The 19845-nt window shown below is 35.4% G+C and overlaps 3 protein-coding genes across 6 annotated transcripts; all 3 read right to left on the reverse strand.

Annotated features, from left to right (window-relative positions):
• LOC133696611 (3-hydroxyisobutyryl-CoA hydrolase 1-like) lies at window positions 1-4682 on the reverse strand. Its single transcript, XM_062118836.1, has 15 exons — window positions 4583-4682; window positions 4002-4054; window positions 3431-3511; window positions 3114-3182; window positions 2736-2799; window positions 2472-2551; window positions 2301-2384; window positions 2038-2122; window positions 1687-1772; window positions 1459-1580; window positions 1301-1361; window positions 1100-1198; window positions 899-1000; window positions 577-618; window positions 1-389 (listed from the first exon to the last, which is right to left on the reverse strand). The coding sequence occupies exons 1-15, from the start codon at window positions 4680-4682 to the stop codon at window positions 249-251; spliced, it is 1269 nt and encodes a 422-aa protein (XP_061974820.1). The 3' UTR covers window positions 1-248.
• Window positions 4683-5832: 1150 nt separating this feature from the next.
• On the reverse strand, window positions 5833-9513 carry LOC133696004 (large ribosomal RNA subunit accumulation protein YCED homolog 1, chloroplastic). 3 transcript variants are annotated; one of them, XM_062118000.1, is made up of 3 exons: window positions 9358-9513; window positions 7342-8084; window positions 5833-6292 (listed from the first exon to the last, which is right to left on the reverse strand). In XM_062118000.1, the coding sequence occupies exons 2-3, from the start codon at window positions 7899-7901 to the stop codon at window positions 5884-5886; spliced, it is 969 nt and encodes a 322-aa protein (XP_061973984.1). In that variant the 5' UTR covers window positions 7902-8084; window positions 9358-9513; the 3' UTR covers window positions 5833-5883. The 3 variants fall into 3 exon arrangements, with proteins under 3 accessions (XP_061973984.1, XP_061973986.1, XP_061973985.1); XM_062118002.1 differs by having other exon boundaries at window positions 9261-9403; XM_062118001.1 differs by lacking the exon at window positions 9358-9513 and adding an exon at window positions 8792-9351.
• Window positions 9514-11646: 2133 nt separating this feature from the next.
• LOC133696281 (delta(24)-sterol reductase) lies at window positions 11647-16972 on the reverse strand. Of its 2 annotated transcripts, none has more exons than XM_062118431.1 (3): window positions 16683-16972; window positions 12747-14018; window positions 11647-12422 (listed from the first exon to the last, which is right to left on the reverse strand). In XM_062118431.1, exons 2-3 carry the CDS (start codon window positions 13992-13994, stop codon window positions 11979-11981), a joined length of 1692 nt encoding a protein of 563 aa, XP_061974415.1. In that variant the 5' UTR covers window positions 13995-14018; window positions 16683-16972; the 3' UTR covers window positions 11647-11978. The 2 variants fall into 2 exon arrangements, with proteins under 2 accessions (XP_061974415.1, XP_061974416.1); XM_062118432.1 differs by having other exon boundaries at window positions 12747-14075; window positions 16683-16966.
• Between the last annotated feature and the right edge of the window lie 2873 nt (window positions 16973-19845).

The following is a 19845-nucleotide window of genomic DNA, read 5'->3' on the forward strand; positions in this document are numbered from 1 at the left end:
TTGTTAATCCAAATTTTATTCGCAACTGATAATATGAAAGAAACATAGCTCTTAACATGTTCTTTTAGAAAGAAGGAAAAAACAACACTAAATCCTGGGCTTCCTAGCTATCAGGAAGGGTTTCAACATAATAAGACATGGCCGTGCATGACCACGATTGCTCCTGAACTTTTATTGGCAAGTAATATAGTTCATCAAATTCTAGTACGTTTTTCACCTCCATTCTTCAACCCTCATGATCATGTTGTTCAAAGCTTTGGCTTCAATACCTCAGCCATGCTACTTCTGTCAGGAAGTTGTAAGAACTGCCAGTCATCATCGTCATCAATGCCAGTGAAACAGCGATCCACCATATCTTTGCTGACCAGCTCTAATCTTGAAGGCTCCCACTGGAAAAAAAAAAAGGGAAAAAATGAAAATGAAACTGTTACTATCATTAATTTTTTTTTAAAAAAAATCAGGCTTTTAATCATAATAATTGATGCTTATGTTATTGCAAGTATTAAATAAAGGACAAAGGGAAATCTGGCAATTATTAAAGCACTAATTAGAGAAGTGCTAAAAGATCATCTATACCTGGGGTTTTTTGTCTTTGTCAACCAGCATTGCTCTTGCTCCCTGTAGATGTATGTTTAATTAACAAGGGAGATGTTAAAAGAATATATAATAACATGGGAATTATCTTGTGCTAGTGAATTTTAAAAGTATATTAAAATAATTTTTTTAAATTTAAAATAAAATAAAATAAAATTTCATGAAACTCCTGTTGTATCGCTACCATAAACAGCCTCTTAATTTACACCTATTCATTTATTTTATTTTATTTTTGACGTATTTAATGCTGTATGTACATGTGAATTAATTAATTAATCTAAGCATTCAAACAACCAGTCTGTACCTCAAGTGCATCGTTACTAACAGTTGCTCGAATGCAGTTGCAGCAGATAGTGTACTCACGAACGAGACACTGCTTCAGATTCTGCGTTCTTCCTTCTCTTATCTAAGCAGATTAAGCAAGACTTACCCATGCCATTAATGTATAATGGTTAAGAGAGTAAAAAAACAAAACAAAAAAAAGAAATGGTTGAGAATTCTTTACCGATCTAAGAGCAATTTTAAGGCTGATTGGGCTAACTGATTTGATGGATTTTATTGCCAAGAGGATCCACTTTTCTGTTCGATTTTCAACTTCATTTTCCTACACCATGCCAAGCAATTAAAGCCCGCTTTAATTAATTCATAATAATATGGAAAATCGCGCGTGCATGTTTCCTTGTGAGAAAATATTACTGACAATTACCAGGGATAGCAAGACTTCCTCAACTGTTTCCTTGGAGAAACACTTGTTAATAACCTCCAATCTGGGCAACCAAAACAGATTAGCTGGGGCTTGTGACACATCAAGATTAATGAAATAAGCAGAGGAGCAAGCGTTGGATATTGATATTCTTTTTCGACCTGCTGTAAGCACTATCATCTTTTATAGTTGGCTTGTGACCAAAATTACTGATAGCCTCAGAAATTGTTGCTGTATCCGATGAGCCTAGAGCTTGGAGCGCATTCTCCAATGCAAGCAAATCCTATAATATAAGCATAATTCCAGTGATTTACTTTGTTAGTCACTGGGTTTATATAGGGATGTTAAAGCAGTCTCAAACAACACTAGGGATTGAATATGGTAGGTACTTTAGAGAGAACGAAATGTGTTGCCAGGCCGCACGCGAGCATTTCTGCTCCATCAAGCCGGGCACCGGTAAGCCCTAGATATTCCCCTGCATAATGGGATTTCACAGAAAATGCACGTATTAGCACCGGTTCTTTTGCGTGTGGGGTTATTAATTACCACTAAACTCATTTCATAATTGTGATTAAGACCTGCGTGTGGGGTTATTAATTACCACTAAACTCATTTCATAATTGTGATTAAGACCATGGCCATCACTGTGATTCGAAAAACAAATGTTACCGGTATTTCTAGCATCACCCTTCTTATCAACGAAAAAAACAGAAATGAAAGGGTGTCTGGCATAGTATTACCAAAATGCCCTGGGAGCCTGGAAAGAAAATGTGAGGCACCAAGATCAGGAAAATGCCCGATTAATGTTTCAGGCATGGCAAATACCTGGATGAAGAAAAAACGAACCGAAGAACATCACAGAACAGGATCAGTGGGGGGTTTGTACCAACCATGATGCTTCTCAATCACAGTTCCATTGCAACATCAAGGATTTATTACCGCTATTCTCGGTGGCAATACTAACAGTATTGAAAATTATGCTGAAAGGAGACAGGGAACTTACAGTATTCTCGGTGACAATCCTGAACCTTCCATGCATGGACAGGCCAGCACCTCCTCCCATTACAATACCATCAACCAGTGAAATCTTCAAGGAAATTAAGAAAAAACTAGCATCGAGTGACTGAAAATCATCTCTTGAAAGAAACACATGTAAAATTTAATCCTGTCTCACCAGAGGCTTCCTGTATGTAGCAAGTATGTAGTCTAAGATGAGTTGTTTCTCGTAAAATTTCTCACCATAGCTCCAATGGCCTAAATAATGGAAATAACATTACAGATTGTTAGAACTACAACTATTCCAGTTTGTGCATATAAAATTATAGACATTGATGCTCATGGCAGGAACTCCTGCTGCCAGTGGGTGGTAGGAGGACATTAAGCTTCCGTGTAGCAATCGGCAGCAGGAAAATATACTCCCAAACAAATGTTAATTTACCTTGAGTTACAGACAAAAAATTTGAAACAATATCACCACCAGCACAAAATACATTTCCGTTTCCCTGTAAAAAAGATGAATGGTGAGATATCTCTTTATTTTATCTCGTGGCCGACCTAAATTCCATCTCTAAAAGCCCACATTTTTTGGCAGAGGGTTAATGGCACAAAACTCTGCCAATTACCAAATCGCTGTATATATTTTCAGATTGACATTTGTTATCCACTCAAAGAGATCAAGGGAATGTTGAACTTGACAATGCTAAAAGCACCGCTCCAATGTCCAAAAGCTATCGAGTTAAGCTCATTTAGATTTAGTTTTTTACTTTTCATGTAACCACATGCTAAAACAGTGTCCCCCCCTGGGCCCCCTCTCTACCTTCAAAATTACAAGTCTAACTGCAGAGTCATTCTCAAAGGCCTTCAAGTTCTTTAGCATTTGAGAAACCTGGAAGGTGGAAGAAAGAAAAAAGGAAAAAAAGTTTAACAATATATTGGTGCAAGTGGAGCAGAATGAATGCAACACATAACAAATGCAAAGTAGTAGAAAGAAATCAATGTCTTTTTTTTTTTCAATGTCTTGATAGCCTGGAGATAGGACAACCTTTCCCACCAAAATAAAAATAAATGGAAGACATAAATCCTGCTCTGCTTTCACATCATTCAAGAAGTAATTCAAAAACGTTAGACGCGTACCATTTCATAATTGAGGATATTTAGCTTCTCAGGTCTGTTCAAGATCACCTTTCTGGAAATTGAATCCCCTTCAAACAATACCTGTTTATATATATATATATATATATATATATATATATATATATATATATATAAGAATCAACATGGCATGAATCATAATTCCAAATTAGGATCACAGACATATCAAAATGCTTGACAGAACAAAATTACTTTTGACTGTATATGAAAAAGCTTATCATATTTTTTATATGTAGTTATTCAGGAGTACGAATATGCAGATCTGCACATCATTCTCATTTGTAAGTCTTGTAGTATCTTGAAGAGTTTCCAAACAAGGAAAAGAAAATGAAAAATAACATATATAACCAAAAATTCCTCCCCTTCTGATAATGTGTTTGGAAAAAATGGCCTAATCACAAAAAAAATACTCCATGCTCGTAAACGCCATTTAATGTATGTGAGATTATGTTTCCTGCAACAGGACTTTGCTGCATAACAACCTACAGTAACTCCAATACCTACAGCAAGCAAACTAGTGAAGGAAAAAAAAATAACGGAGAGACAACATTACCTGATTGAGCTCCTTTCTGTAGCTGAAGAGGGGAGACATATCAAAGTCGTGTCCTTCACTTTTGCAATAGATGATCTCAATCGTTAAACGCTGTAAGACCTGTTGGAGTGGGATACAATATAGGGAAGTGCTGTATGTAACACAGATATTCAGATCCTTGGCTTCCTTCCCATGTATATTTATTCTTAAGCTTCAAAGGCACCTTAATGAAGAACATATTTAAGAGCAACGGTATGAGGTAGGTATATTAGCTAATTAATGCCTCAAGTTGGCTGGAGGGTTGAACTTATCCTTTGTTCTGAAGATTCGCTACTGTGGTGTGAGACATCTCTGGAGCACTCTCCTACAAAAAATAAGCTTGTATGCTGCATTAATCATGATGAAAACGACAGGCCTTATGGATTCGCACTGGCACTTCACTCACTAGACAAGCAATTATGTGTTCAATTTCCTCTGCCCATTAATTTCATTTGAGGACAGTTCAGGGTTTGGTGAAGGAAGGGAAGTGGGGCTGTGTGGTTAAGATTAACAAGCACACAATTTTCAGTGCTCAATGGAACGACATTGATCTAATTCCAGACCTGTCTTTGGAGAAGGGAATTTAATGCATTCAGCTATCTGGAGAAAAACATGCTCGAAGTGGCGAATGCCGCAAGTGGAACTCATAATGAGCACACCCATTTCTGCTCTTTCGGTATCTGTCTGCGACTCAAGTTCATTTACATTTCGGTTTTAGAACGACTGATTGCTGAAATGGGGTGCTTTTCGCATCTTTTATCCAGTGTCGATGCTGGAAGAAGTGGATTATCTCTCATCCAGTGTCAACGTTGGAAACTTGGAACTGAAAAAACAGTTTTTTTTTTTTTGTTTGCGTGGTGTAGTTGGATGGATTTTGGTTGATAATTATATTCTATGTAACTTTTAATATTTTATAAACTGTTAATTCGAGATGTGATATATATATATATATATATATATATATATATATATTATCTTATTGGGTTAAATATATCAAGTTAGAATAAATTTTTATAAATATTATAAATATTGATGGATTAAATTTATATTATTGATTTTCACGAGTTGAATTTAATTAAAAATATGATTTAGAGTCAATAAAATAAAAGAATTAATTAAAAAAAAAACAAAAACATATAACAACGAATTAAACTTTGAACAGCAAAAATACTCGTCACACCAAAACATAATAAGCTGTGAATATGAACTTGAATTGAAATTGCAGCTATACAATTTTTACAATAACATCGCCAATGTCAGCTACAAAAAGCAACATCATCTCACAGCAGTACAGCACCTCCAACAAACAATTACTTTAGGTTTTAGACTTTAAAATTAAGGTTTTGGTTTTTTAAAGAAAGTTTGATCGATAAAGATACGGTGAATGTTCTTCAAAATCAAGTGGTAACTTTTAGTTATTAGAATGAGAAGAAAGAATTTGTGGTTTTAGTTTGTTAAAGCAATGGCAGAGGAGATCATCACCATTAACAAGACAGAGAGATAAAAGAACGAGCAGCTAGAAAGAAAATAAATAAATAAAATTGAACCACTCGGGTGGCTAGAATATATGGTTACACTGATTTCATCATGGTGACCGAGTTTAAAAAACATTTAACTCACAACTCGACCTGTAATATTTATTTTTTAATTTTCTTAGTTTTTTTTACCTGTTACTATATATATTATCTAATTTTGATGGGTTAATGAACATTTGAAAGGGGTCTGTCTGCATGTGTTTTATCACACATGGAGGTAAAATCCATATGATGGCGTGGCGTGATTCAAATGCACTTTTGGAGAACATTTTTAAAAATTTCCACCACTTGCGAACGAACGCGAGAAAATGTTTGAGGTGCAATTACTCTTAAGATTCTGACAGCATCTGTTTTTTCAGATCTTTAAGAGGGCCGGGTCCTCTCTCCTTCTCCTTCTCTTTGCTACAGTTACAACTGCTTTGGTTCAAGTTTGTACCACACTCGAGGCATAAACCTTTGCAGCTTGGATCACAGATAACATCAAGGGTAATTTCTACATGCACCATATCTCGGAGGGGCTTTGAAATATCAATTTCCTTATCTTCAGGAGGGAAGTGCAACCGGTCGTCCCAGTCGATTGAAGCTTCATCACCGTCTTCTTCCTCAAAAATTGAAGATTTCAATTTATCATTACCAAATACTTTTCCCATATTAATAATCTCTGGTTCTTCCACGGGTTCTTCAGATAGTAAGAGAGAGAAGTTGGAGAAAATGCCCTCAGCAACTGGCTCTCCACACCTTCAACATAAATGATAAACAAGTAGGTTCAATAACAGAAGAATGATAAGGAAGCACCGAGTATGTTGTGAAACAAAATGCAACATAAAATTTGGCCTACACGGGAAGATTATGTATGACTTGGAAAATTCTTGGCATCAAATCAAAATATATTGTCGTATTATTCTCAACCTTTTGTCAATACTTTTAAATGAAGTTCAAGATGAACACTAACACCCATACCTGATGCGGTCAGACATCAGAGGTAAACAAGAAAATTTGATGAACTGGTTAAATTGTTTTTTCCAGACAAGTCAAAGGTCTTTAATATCAGCTGCTGCATGTAAATTACAGCAATCGCAATCGTAAAATATATTCTCACATTAAGTGCATTCAACGAGCAAACATGGTCAAGGTATAAGCTACTTATCTCATGCATAACCTACAAAATTCTTGCCAGCATAGATCAAAGCTGGTAGTTCTATTTGGGGCTGGTGACAAAATAAATCATGATCAGCAATTGGTCAAAACTCAAAAGCGCAACATTTTGCAATTTCCCTGAAATATGGTCACACAGCTGTCAGACTCCTATTGTGAGCGGCATACTTTACAACCCAACTCTATGATAATTGTATAGGAACACTACACCGCCACATTAAGAGGATCATAAAATGGATTTTTCTGCTTTTGAAAGACTGGAGTCACTATTTGTAGCTTTTCATAGATGCTATAATAAAAATCACACAAGAGACATCCAGATAATTCTAAAAATAGATATGTTGAATTGGTTGGATTGGGGCAAGAATTTCCATGAAACCTCTTACAAATTTAATCATATGCAAATAATTTCGAACAGCCAACACAAACACATACAGTAGACAGTGAATCACCATTCTGATTAGCTTTCGATAATCATTCTCAACTAATTGTTAGGTAAAACTGGAAACTAAAGAAAAAAAAATACAAATAAATGCAATATGGTAGAAGCAAAAAAGAATTTTAAAAGTGCGCGAATACATAGGGCAAAAAAGTTAAGTCCACTGGAAAAGAAGGATCAGAAACTAAAATACCTATAGCAACCAAGAGTGATGACAGTTTTGATGATCCCATCTAGTCTCAACCTTTTCTTCTTCTTTGCCACGTCAATGGAGATCTGAACAGGAGTTCCAAGAGGGTAATCCTTCACGGCCTTCGTGACACGTAATCCCATTACCGAAGCCCTTGATTTTGAAATCTCAGTTGAAAGTTTTCCTAACCCAAGCCTTTCTAAAGTTGTGCAGTACTCCACATGTGAAATTGAAGAATTTCTCTTGTAAATAATAGCACCTTCCCATGGTGATTCCATGTCTTCAGCATCTTCTTCCTCTTGATCATCCCAATTAAGAGATACATCAGTAAACTTCTGACTGTTAGAGTACACTGCATGTCTTGTAGTAAACCTTATAATACTTTGTGATTTGTTTCTAAAAACATCACACAAACTCTTTCTTATACCCCTTGAAATTTTGCAATCAACAACGGAAAAGCTTGGATTTGATAGAGGAATTTTTTGGGAGAACAAATCATCTACTTTAAATTGGTTAATGTGCGGGGATAGAGCTATTGGGGATGTGAAGTAGACAAGTGACATCTTGGTTCCCTATACTCAGCTAGGAGAAGTTCTAATTGAGAAGAGGTGATGAAGCTCTTTTATTTATTATGCAAATATATAGATGTATAAGAAATGCTCCAGATAATAGTTATGCAATTCTTGATCATATGAGTTGGGAGAAATCAAGACGAACTAGAGGGAAGTCAATGGTATTGACTAAATCTGCAAAATCAATGAAAAACAGTTTAGACTGAAAGACATAATAGAAAAAACAGACTAATGTTCTACATGATTCTAATGCTCTATTTAACACAGGCAGCTTCTACTTAAAAGTTTTGAATGCTCAACATATGGAAGTACATGGCAAATATGAAACTAAAGGGACAGCAATAAGATATTTTCGTATAGCATCAAAACAATCAAAGAAGGAGAAGGGACAGAACATTTCAACATACTGCTACATGTATCTTGATGGTCTGGCTAATGGTTACATTTTGTAACATCTCATATCACAATTCTCTCAAAGTTTTAAAATATGAAGCTCTACCATAGGGTAAACATAATCACAAAGAGTGATAATAGCTAGTGCATGGCTAGCAAGAAACAGTTCTAAATAGACTTTAATTGAATTGCTGACTCAGAAAGTTCTATAGGAATAACATCTGGAACCGTCTTGAAGAAAAGGAAAAGCTGAATAAAGGCAACTCAAGAACACTGAAGCAACCGCGACTTTTTTGCCTATTCAAGGTAAACCCTTTAGAAATTGAATAGTGTACTTTTCACATCCAGGTTATTTATGAACAATATGCAGCTAATCCTTCCATTCACAAAAGAAAATTTCTTAAATAAATTATAGACAACAATACAAAAGTTTAGAAGAAAAAAAAAATGCAAGGACTGAGATTGAAGTTAGAAACCAACAGGCTTACATGGGATTTTAGTGTCCTGAATTGTTGTCCAGTTATTTCAAGATTTCCACTTTCGAACTATATAATAGAGAAGGTGAATTGGCTGCAACGCTGCACGATGACTTACGAGGCTAAAACTACATGCTTTATTCAAGACCATGCTCAAACCGGAAAACAAAACAAAGAGCCTAAGTGCTATTCTCTGGGTAGTTATAAGCAAATCTGTCTGGCTAGGAAAAGACACTGAAGCCTTTAAATTGAAATGATTAGTAAATAGCAAGAATCCACATAAACCTCAACAGAATTTGTACTCGGAACATTCTTACAAACAGCTTATAAACATAAAAGCTAGACCAACAAAATGCAATTGCATCTATCTACAAGAGTTTTGAGAGAGACCCAGTTATTATAGAGACCAAGAAAAGAAACCCATTACACATAAAAATGATTAAAGCAGGGAGGGAGCAGCAAAGAAGTAACACTTGTTCACCTATTACAAACAAGTAGTAATAGTTCAAGAGTGAGTGAAGTTGACAGGTGCAGCAACATAGACACCATAAAGAAGATTGTGTGGCTTAGCTACTTACAGTGACTAAATATCAGCTTCTCGTATTGAAGAAAACTCAACTCAGTTACGGGGAATGAACTGAATACAGCTCTACTGTGTAACTTCCATTAGATTAGATTACAGCCAATACTTTGTTCTCATCTCGGCCCAAGTCTAGTCTACAACTAAAAAGGCCGAAGATGGGCCGAATGTGCAGACGGCTAAATACAGAAAAAGATTGGTTTAATCTTAATTTTAATCCCTAAAATCAAGATTGCTTACTATTCGCCCATTCTTCGTATATTCTTATTTATTTATTAAATTAAAACATTTCTTAATGCACTTCATTCATTGTTTAACTCCCAGTAGTCTGGACTCTGGAGCATCTTTGCTGTATAAAAACCTTGCCACCACTTGATAAACCCACAAATACCAAAGCTACTAGCTATTAACATAATTAGGTATTAATGCCAGCCCAAAGATCTCGATTCGAGATTGAGCTAATAGTCTAAACATCAAACACCACTACAGAAGATCAACAGACCAACCCCTCGAGCATCATTGTGGACAGAATCAAGCCATCCCCAGTGTCCATCTTAACAAAGTTTCACGCTGGTTATTTTAGGATTGGCCTATCTCTAGGTGGCCGAGCTTTGTTATTCAAGACACTGGTAATTTCACCAATTGATGACAGACCCTCTGCACCATATGTTGCGCTGCTCCACCCTGCAGGATTTCTTGTGCTGTGGTCTCTTGCTTTCCTAATCCTTACTTCACTTTCTTTTCTTTACATATTGAGATGCATGTTTTTCTTCAAGGTGGTGGAAGCCGAATTCTGGCATCGTGTAGGGGTTAATCATCTGTTTGCTCCGCTCCCTGGATTTCTTGGCTTCTTTTGCTTCAATCTGCACCCTTTGTTGCTCCAAACACTGTGTCCTACCTTGTTCTTTGGTAGGTATTTGCGGTTCCGATAGTGGCACTTGATGTTAAAAGTTATGGCCAATGGTTCTCTAAAGGAAAGAGGTTCCGTCAACTTTTGCAAATCCAACAAGCCAGTTATCAGTAATTGGAAGCTTGGTTGGTGCTCAAGCTGCAGCTAAGATGGGGTGGAAAGAGATTGCTATTTTCTTGTTTTCCCCCGGCATGGTCCATTATTTGGTGCTGTTTGTTACACTTTATCAGCGCTTATCTGATGGTGACAGGCTTCCAGCCATGTTTAAAATGTGGCCGAGACATTGACCGACTTTGGAACTATCACACAGATCTTATTCGTCGAAACTTATAATCCTGTGTCAGGACCTAGGAAAACTGCTTGAAATCATTGAATACTAATAAATTATATATAAGAATATGGTGCAGGTGCAAGGACCATGAATTAGGGTTTGGTTTTTGGTTTTTGCTTTGATAAGTAGGACAAAGCCGTACAACCAGTGAAGGTTTGACTATATATATTTATTTGATTATGACTATAGTTATGCTGATCGAAACTATATATCTAATTGATTGGTCTGTCGCTGTTTAATTACAAGTTAGCTATTCAGTTTCATTCTCATTCATAACTAGTTTTTTCTTACATGTGAAGCGGATTTGTAGACCTAGCCTCTTCAAGAGATATCTATGAGAAGGTTCAGTGTTGCATGGTGGGCTTAATTGCTCGTTCCCATTGACTGTCCAAGCTCTCGCTTCAAGGGATTATGCAGAGGAAGTGAAAGGGGGCATTGCAGATGCTTTAATGCTTCTCCTTTCCGGGACCTCCATCGTGGTCTCACTTATTTTGACAGTGTTTATTGTGTTTAACACTAAAAACAGAGAGATAGAGCAGAGTCATGAAGTTGATGAACGCGTGGAATGGATGATCGTTGAATAAATATATTAACCACCCACCATAAGAAACTATAATCTAATTAGAAGCCCGTCTAAATCAACGCATATATTATGAGCTTTTCTTATACATGACTTGATTTGAATACAGATAATCTCTAGCTTTTCTGGGTTTTCAGCTACGTTGATGGCCATCTCAAGCTGGACAGGATACGTTAAATTGGGTAAGAACTTAAGATCGTGGATGGCGCTATGGGTACACCGTTGGTGACTATTAACCTATAACCTTCTCATGGTAAACTCGAAGATTAACCTTCACTCCTCAAAGAGAAGAGAAAAAATTGACCGTTGCTTGCGAGGAAAATATTAGCAAGCAAATCAAATCGTTTTGGGGTTTTTCAATTGCAATTAACTTTTTTTTCTTGGAATTATTTTTTCACAAATAATTAAAAACGTTGAATATACTGTTCAGTTACAGGCTGGAACAGAGGGGGGAAAGAGAAGAAAATAACATTTTCACTTTTGAGTGAATCATCATCATCTCTCATTTCTTCTCTAGTGCCAATTACAACTCCACTCAGTAAACAACGGTAACCTGACCTGACTAGACGCGCTCCCCAAGCTACACAACAGTTGCCAAACAACAGATGCCCTTTGCAGGCTGCAGCAGTGTGAAGAGGGCTACAGTCTCAAGACTATCTAGAACACGAGTACGACTGGAAACTACCATCCAAACAAGAGTCTAATCTATCAGCAACAACCAGAAAACGCAAGAAACAGCAAAGAAAGAAATGCTATAGTTTTCACATTTCCAAACTTCACTTCAAAATCAGTCCATTACTAACCAGCCTCAGCATAAGCAGTCTCCAGGTGGGCTTGTTCTGCTTCCTGCACCTCCTTCTCCGTCTTCCTTCCTTTCTTGGATTTGTAGTACACGCTCATGAAGGTTCCCACAGCTCCATATTTCTTCCTGGCGTGTTCATAGAGGTCAGCATCAAACATCCTCCAGAATTTCTTCTCATTCAGCTCAGACACTGCATACTGAGGCTGGAAGCCGTGGTTTTCTATCAACCAGTCCTCCATTCTACGAACTGCATCCGCACCATCAAACACCTCACCCCTCAACACAGGTCCAGGTGAATAATACACCCCAACATCGGTGTACATCTGGGCATAGGATGTGTCTCCCTGTCTGTGCTGATGCTCAAACCCTGGCTCAGGATACACCATAGTTTTCACAGGAAGCTTGAACAACCTGTGCGGACAAAGCCAGATGGGATATACCTGGAAAAATCAACAACAGTCAGGTCAAAGTCTAAGACACTCAACCCTCATGCAGTCATTTTACATCCTCATGCTATTATGTATTACAACATCAAACACCTGCGATGGTCATGTGCTCTCAAATAGTTTCCTTGCCCAGAGCCCACAAGAGTTCCCGACCAAAGCTAGGATGATACAAGGTTGACTTAATTTTTCACTCAAATCAATCATATGAGGTGACTACTTTTAGCATATGCCAAGAAAAGATGGGAAGTAAAAATTATCCAAAAAAAAAAAAAGAACTAGAGCTGTAAAAAGAAAAGGAACAGAGTAGACCAAGGTTACCTCCATCTCACGGTCGACCCATTCTAGGGCATCCCCAACCTTGTAAAGAGGAACAAGCATATCCTGAATGACATGCATCTCATGGTAATAGTTTCTGATTGCTTCACCTTGAGTAGCCTTGAGAAGAGAGACCTTTGGAGGCATCATCCAGCCTAAGAGAAATCTAAACCACCATTGGTCAGCAAATGGAAGTATGAGCTTCCCCTCCCAGTACAAACACCTTGTGTGCCTGTGGTAATATTCTCTGGTTGGAATGTACTCTACAAACTCCCCTTTCTTCAGGGCTGTCTGCGCATGCTGATAGAACCACGGTTTAAACCACCAACCAACATTGTTAATCACATTTCCCTTCTTCTTGGCCTCTTCTTTGGAGGCATATCTCCCTGTCATCATCACACCATCGGTAGAGTTATAAATCATAGTCTCCACAAAGTCTGGAACCTTGCTCGGGTTATCCTGATCTCCATCTCTGGGTGCAAAAGAGTCTATATAGGCCTGTGCAAGTTCTTTCAGATTACCCACCACAGGTTTGTAGGTCAGCCTCATGTATTCCTTAACGGGAATAAGCTTGATCTCAGCAGAGACAAGAAGCCCAAGTGTTCCCTGAGACCAAGGGATGGCATAGAAAAGATCAGAGTATTCATTGTCCTTGGTGGCTCTAACAACCTGGCCATCTGCCAAAACAATCTCATAAGCCACAACAGTGTCAGAGAACAAGCCATAGATGTGAGAGCTTCCTTCAATCCCATAACCATTAATTAGCCCACCAACAGTGAGATCATCAAGTTCTGCAACCACTGCAAGGGAAAGATTCATTGGGACACTTGCCCTGCTAATCTGTCCCATATTTACAAGTGGCTCAACTCTTGCAACCATTCTCTCTCTGTCAATTTCAAGGATATTACGGAAAGCTGATAAATCAACTTCAAAGTGCCGAGCCCTTTTATAGTCAACATTCCGCATTCCAACAGCAATCCAGGGTTTACGAGCAGTGCAAACAAGACCATCCTTGGATGGATTCCTCTCTTTGAGGCGTTTCACCACTTTTTTAACATTTTCATCATGTTCCTTCTGACGCTGTTTGTAGGATTTCATCTCTGATTTGACATCCCCAAGGTAAGTGAGAAAGTAAAGGGAGAAGGAGATTGGGAGAACAACAAAAATAACCAAGATCCATCTGAACTGGACAAAATAGTCTACCCACACCTTCTTCCTCTTTGGGCGCAGGGGGGCCTCGAGATCGGACATTGTGCTTCAGGAAGACTCCTTTCACTACACAAAATATATAAACATATAGAAATTGCTTAAATTCACATTCAGGCTCCAGACCTTCAAGATGAATAAAGTAACATCAGTAAGGATTCTGGGACATTAGCAAAGAATAGGCAGCAAAAAAGAGCACTAAAGTTCAACAATTTCTGCATTCCACTTAAAAATAAAATTTGGGAAAGGTATTGATGACAATGCATCAACATCATATACTACAGGGAACCTTTAACCGCAACTGTTACACATGACAGAATGCATGTAATAATCTAATATGTTGCAGTTTGCACTGAAGAAATGAAAAGGGTTCTTGAGTTAGTCAATAGGATGAATCTGAAATCAATCAGGTCTTTTCCAAAATTACAGTTGTTTAGGGACAATTGCATCTCTTAAGAAACAGTATGTGAACCTTTTGATGACCATATTGAAGGAGAAAATGTTCTTCAAAGAAAGTTATACTACAGAAAGCTGTAGTTAAAAACATTATACAGCACAGTAGTAGGTAGTAATAAGGTCAACGGATGGCATCATGAGCAGAGAAAGATAGTATCTTAATGCACCAGTATCCAAAACATGCAAAGCACAAAGCCTAAACCTTTAGCCCAGCAAAACATGAGTTAGTGAGAAGCCACAGGGATTTCCATTATATATCTCCAACAAGTACAATGGGTGAACTAAAAGTGCCAAAGTCTAACCAAGATAAAGAAGTATGCCCTGGGTCTGTGGCATACACCAATCCCTCCCATTGGAACAAATACCCTTGGCAGATTATATTGAAAAGCACATGCTAACTTCGAATGTCAAGAAAAGAGAGATTAACACAGAAAAAAAGACATAGGAGAAGCAGTCATTTAATGTAGCATAAAAAGTTACTTTAGGACCACAAAAGTTCTTTCCGAAACTAAAATATTCAATTGAATCACAACTACCAGGAAAACTATGATATGTCATAAAATTTAACAAGCTGATTAGGTGCATATCAATTCTGCAAAAAGATACATACAATGAAGGCATGCAGATGGCCCTGTCTTTACTAAGCATTAGACAAACTAAAAATAATAGCCAACATTAAGATACCATTGACAATGATGCTCAGCTTTATCATCTACCCAACTGAAGGGAACAATAAAAGAGGGACAAAATTGAGTTCACATTAAAATTAAAAATAACATTTCAGAGAAAGTTTCCAAAAGGGAAAAAAAGAAGAAGAAGAAGCTCAAACTGCAACCTATAGGTTAATTAAAAATAATTGGAAAAAACCCATTTGAGACTGTTCATATCAAATAGGCAAATTGAACTACAACACTATGTTTGTTACGTTTAGGCAAAGATCCAACTAACATTAATTGTTAACAAAAATCCATTTGCTGTGTTAAAGATTGCTGAGTTGATAAATATTCTCGTTAGGCACAAAATTTCAACTATGAAGCTCAACAAAAATATATATTTTTTTAAATAGAAATAAAAACCTAATTCGCAGATTTGGGAAAAATTGGAAAGAGAAGAAAATCTCTCGGTTTATTTACTTTACAACCTTTTTCTTAATTATTTTAAAATTGTATGCCACATGGCTGATATTTTCCACCTGGCTATGCTTTAACATAGAAAATGGATTTATGTTTACAATTGAGATAAGTTGGTATATATATATAATGAGATTAGTTAGATTGAATTTGCAAAATCATCCGCACATGATTCAATAGTCTATAATAAATCTCGCATGCAACCTGGATATTGCTAATTATCCTTTTAGATCTACATTGCATTTCCCCACTGTGATCTGCTTAACATTCATAACCTCAATGTACCTCCATTCCGCTTTAAGGAACAACATTCATACCATAGAAAGCACAAGGAGCGACATTATAAGACCAAAATTTAGAAGATCTAAAGCAAATTATCTTCAACTGCGTAACATTAAATATCATATGCTCACTTAGAGACCCGAAAAGCACAGTTCTTTCAGGAAATCAAGATCTTTTTGACAAGATCACAGAACAAAAAAGGAAAGAAAACGTTGATCTGAAATGGAACCCCTGGGTTTTAAAAACACTGATAAATGCCAGATCCACTAACTATCAGATCGAGTTCAACGGGTATTACGAATTTCTTCAAGCAAGATGATGACATAGTACAGAAGGCACTTCCAGAAAGCCCAATCTTCTAAAAATGATTCCACCAAAGAAAGACACTACCACAACTAACGATGTGACGATTTTTCACATGAAATTAACAAAGTACTTAACTAACAGGAAATGAGACCTGCAAAAAAGAAATAAGAGATCCGATCTACCCTTAAAATAAAAAGATTTTGGACAGAAACTAAAATTGAGCGCGAGAAAAATAATTAAGGAACAAGAACAATAACTGTCTAAAAGGTTTAAGTTTCCTTCATCTTCTCTGCAGCCAAACAGATTAGTTTAAAGGACACAAAAATTAACAAAACCCACTTGGATGACACTCACCAGAAACCAAAAAAATAAAACTTTCTAGTCATTTTGTTTCAGTGAAAAGGGAAAATGTAGCTTTTAACACATCACACGAATCCAATACCTCCCTTTTCCAACGGATTCCATCATTTTCTAAAACATATAGCAAACAAAAACACTGGAAAGGGACCAGAGAACCCAAAGACTACAAGATTTTAGAGAAGGAGAAAAGAAAAGCTACCTGAAACACAGGAGGCTCGGGAACGGGCAGATGGGGACCGGATTTTACGCTTAGAAGCTCAAGTGATTAATATAGTGAGTGAAGTTCACTGGCGACAGGTGAGTGGAAACAGGGTGATATTTTCTTTAGTAAAATACAAAAAAAAAATTAACAAAATAGTATTTTCCTTTTCTTAAAAAAGAAATACTAAAGAGAAAGAAACAAGAAAAATGAAGATATCGAAGACAGATCACAAAAACAACCCGCAGAGATTCGCTGGCTGTCACGTTGGACTCGCCCAGACAGACTCGCCACCATGTGACGACCGTGACAGATATTTTTTTTAGAGTTCTTTCTTGCAAACATGCACAGATGAAATTACCAAAAAAACTTTAATATTTAATCTTGCACTTGCTTTATAAATACTTTAACGGAAAAGGATGGCCAAGAAAAGATGATTTGATGTGACCCATTATGCTGCTAGGTTCATTTAATTAAATGATGGTGATTTTATTTGATATGATGCGCATGAATTGCCTATGGAAATATATTGCAAATGGAGAGGGAGGTGGACCTACCAATATAAAAAGTGAAACTCGAGAAGGAGGGAATTAGATTGACATGGATGGGGCACTTTGCATCATCTGCGATATAAAAATATTTTATATTTTAAAATAATTGTTTTTTATATTAATATATTAAAATGACATGATAATATAAAAAAATAATTCAAAGTAAAAAAATTATTTTTTAAAGCACGATTAGTCTATAAAAACAAATACTTTCTTAAGCATGGTAATAAAATCTTTGGCATTCCAGACATATATTATTTCCAGTTTTCCTATTTTCTTAAAAAAACCTATTTAAAAAATAAATCAAACTTTATTCCTATAAAATAATAATTGTTTTGTTTTTTCACAAACTCTACACTACATTTATAAATTTTCTGTTTTTATACAAACTCTACAATATTTTAAATATATATATATACACACACACACAAATAATATTTGAACCGCGATATTAAACACTCCTTATATAGTATCATATTACTAAGAAAAAGGACAGTAAATATTCCCCAGTACGACAAAATGAAGAAAAAAACAGTAAAAAGAAAAGGAAAATGAAAAAAAAAGTGCTTTGCTTGCTTAAAAATAGGTTCAGGATCGACCATCAAAATTGCCTATAACTAGCAAATTTCTTCCTTGATTACCGGTTTCATAAATTGCAACCGTTCTCGTATATGTTTGACTTGGTTCTTTGAGTTTATTTTGTAGTGTAGTTATAGTTGTCTTTTAAAGAATTTTTGTGCTAAAATACATATTAATAATTTATTTTTATTTTTAAAAAATTATTTTTGATATCAATATATCAAAAATATAAAAAAATAGCATATGTATAAGTAAAAAATAGTATCATTAAAATTTTGTTTTGATATAAACAAATAAAATTAATAACACGGTTTAACAATATATTTTTCACATTTCAAAAAAATCAATAAATAAAAGGGCAAGGTCAATTTTATTCAATGTTGTTTGATAATAAATTTTTATTATCATCAAGAATATCAAATAATTATTTTTTTGCATGTGAAATTATTTGGGATGGTGGGTAAAGTAGAGAATTAAATTAATTTCCTTGTTGTTTTTATAAATATCTTAAAACCATTCTAAAAATGAACGATTAAAAAGAAATTCCTTCCTCGCACCCTCTAAGTTATTGTGTTGAGTCTTGAATCTCCAGGCAGATAATATATGAAAAGCAAGTACATTAGCTTAATTAGAGTCAAATCAAGTAATAATACTATGATAAAAAAAAAAGTAATTAATGGCAAATCTTTTGTTAGAAACAAGGGGCCGACCATGTTTACGGTACAATTATAATTATATTATTTTTTATTCTTGATATAATATATGTTAATTAGGAAGTTCTGCTTTAAAAAAAAATACTTAGGTTATTATTTATTACGATTAATAAAAGGAAAAACCAATTATAAAAAAGGAAAACGAAATTTTCTAACAAATTCCTTAACTAGAGGACCCCCTTTCTTTTTACAGTCACTGTCTTGACTCAACGATCCCAGTTCCATTCCTTCTAATATTGCTTATCCCTGCAAAAAAACATAGAGAGGGGTTGTTGCTGCCATTTTTAACTTCTTTTGTTTTTGTTTTTTTTTAAAAAAAATATTTTAAAAATCATCTTAACTCAATAGCTTAAGCTGTCAAGTGAGGTTCCGGAATATGATTTATATTATTCTCTAACACATCCCCTCAAGTGAAAATCCTTTGAACTTGCTTGGCTATTAAGAGTTTAATATCATATAAAAAAATTATTTTAATTTACTAACTTAAACTATTAGATGATATCTTATAATATAATTCATATTATTTTATAACAATAATGTTAAGGTTGTAGTTATAAATTCTTAAACAATGACTTTCTCTTCATGTTATTCCATTTCTCAACGCAAAAATTGGCATCAATCACAAAATTGTTTTTATTGTAGGTGGCTGGAGAGGTAGCATGTACCCGTGACAGTGGAATGGTTTTTATTTTATTTCAGGTATTTGAAATTATGGTAGTTGCTATTTTTAAAAATAATATTTTATTAAAATAATATTTTTTATTTTTTAAGAATTATTTTTAATACTAACATATAAAAAAAATTCAAAATTTAACAAACCCCGTTTGAAACTTTAATGAAAAACGGCGGCCTTGACTTTGCAATCAATTTTTTTTAAAGGACAGTGCGCCTTGTCTGCTCGGGCCATGCGCGTTCCTCTGGGACATTGTTTATTATTGTTTTGTCAAGGAGCACCCGTCTTTTTGAAAAAAACAAAGCAAGGCGTTATTTGCTGGGTTTAAAAGATGGGGTTATGATAAAAATGTGGTTGGTTTTTTTTTAATGTATTTATATAAAAAATATATTTTTTTATTTTAATAAGGTGTGATTTTTATTTTAAAAAAATTGCACCTTTAAAAAAATCAAACACAAATTAAACTTAGATTCCTGTCATCATAATTTGGTTGGCTAAAACAAATTTTTTCAATGTTTTGTACCGAAAACAATTCAGAAAATCAGTTTAAAAATGCAAAGCCAACTCAAAACCTAAAAATTCATAATGATAGATTTAATTTTTCAGGTTATATTAAAGTTAAAAAACACTCGAATAGAACTTTTTTT

Source organism: Populus nigra, chromosome 6 (assembly GCF_951802175.1).
Source record: "Populus nigra chromosome 6, ddPopNigr1.1, whole genome shotgun sequence".
NCBI lineage: Eukaryota > Viridiplantae > Streptophyta > Magnoliopsida > Malpighiales > Salicaceae > Populus > Populus nigra.

Coding starts and splice junctions, on each gene's coding strand:
- LOC133696281 (XM_062118431.1), bottom strand. CDS start 13,994: ATGTCCGATCTCGAGGCCCCCCTGCGCCCAAAGAGGAAGAAGGTGTGG. Junction 12,423..12,746: donor GGGTCGACCGTGAGATGGAG/GTAACCTTGGTC, acceptor TGATTTTTCCAG/GTATATCCCATCTGGCTTTG.
- LOC133696004 (XM_062118000.1), bottom strand. CDS start 7,901: ATGTCACTTGTCTACTTCACATCCCCAATAGCTCTATCCCCGCACATT. Junction 6,293..7,341: donor ATCACTCTTGGTTGCTATAG/GTATTTTAGTTT, acceptor TTTATGTTGAAG/GTGTGGAGAGCCAGTTGCTG.
- LOC133696611 (XM_062118836.1), bottom strand. CDS start 4,682: ATGGGTGTGCTCATTATGAGTTCCACTTGCGGCATTCGCCACTTCGAG. Junction 3,512..4,001: donor ACAGAAAGGAGCTCAATCAG/GTAATGTTGTCT, acceptor ATATATAAACAG/GTATTGTTTGAAGGGGATTC. Junction 2,385..2,471: donor CTACATACAGGAAGCCTCTG/GTGAGACAGGAT, acceptor ATTTCCTTGAAG/ATTTCACTGGTTGATGGTAT.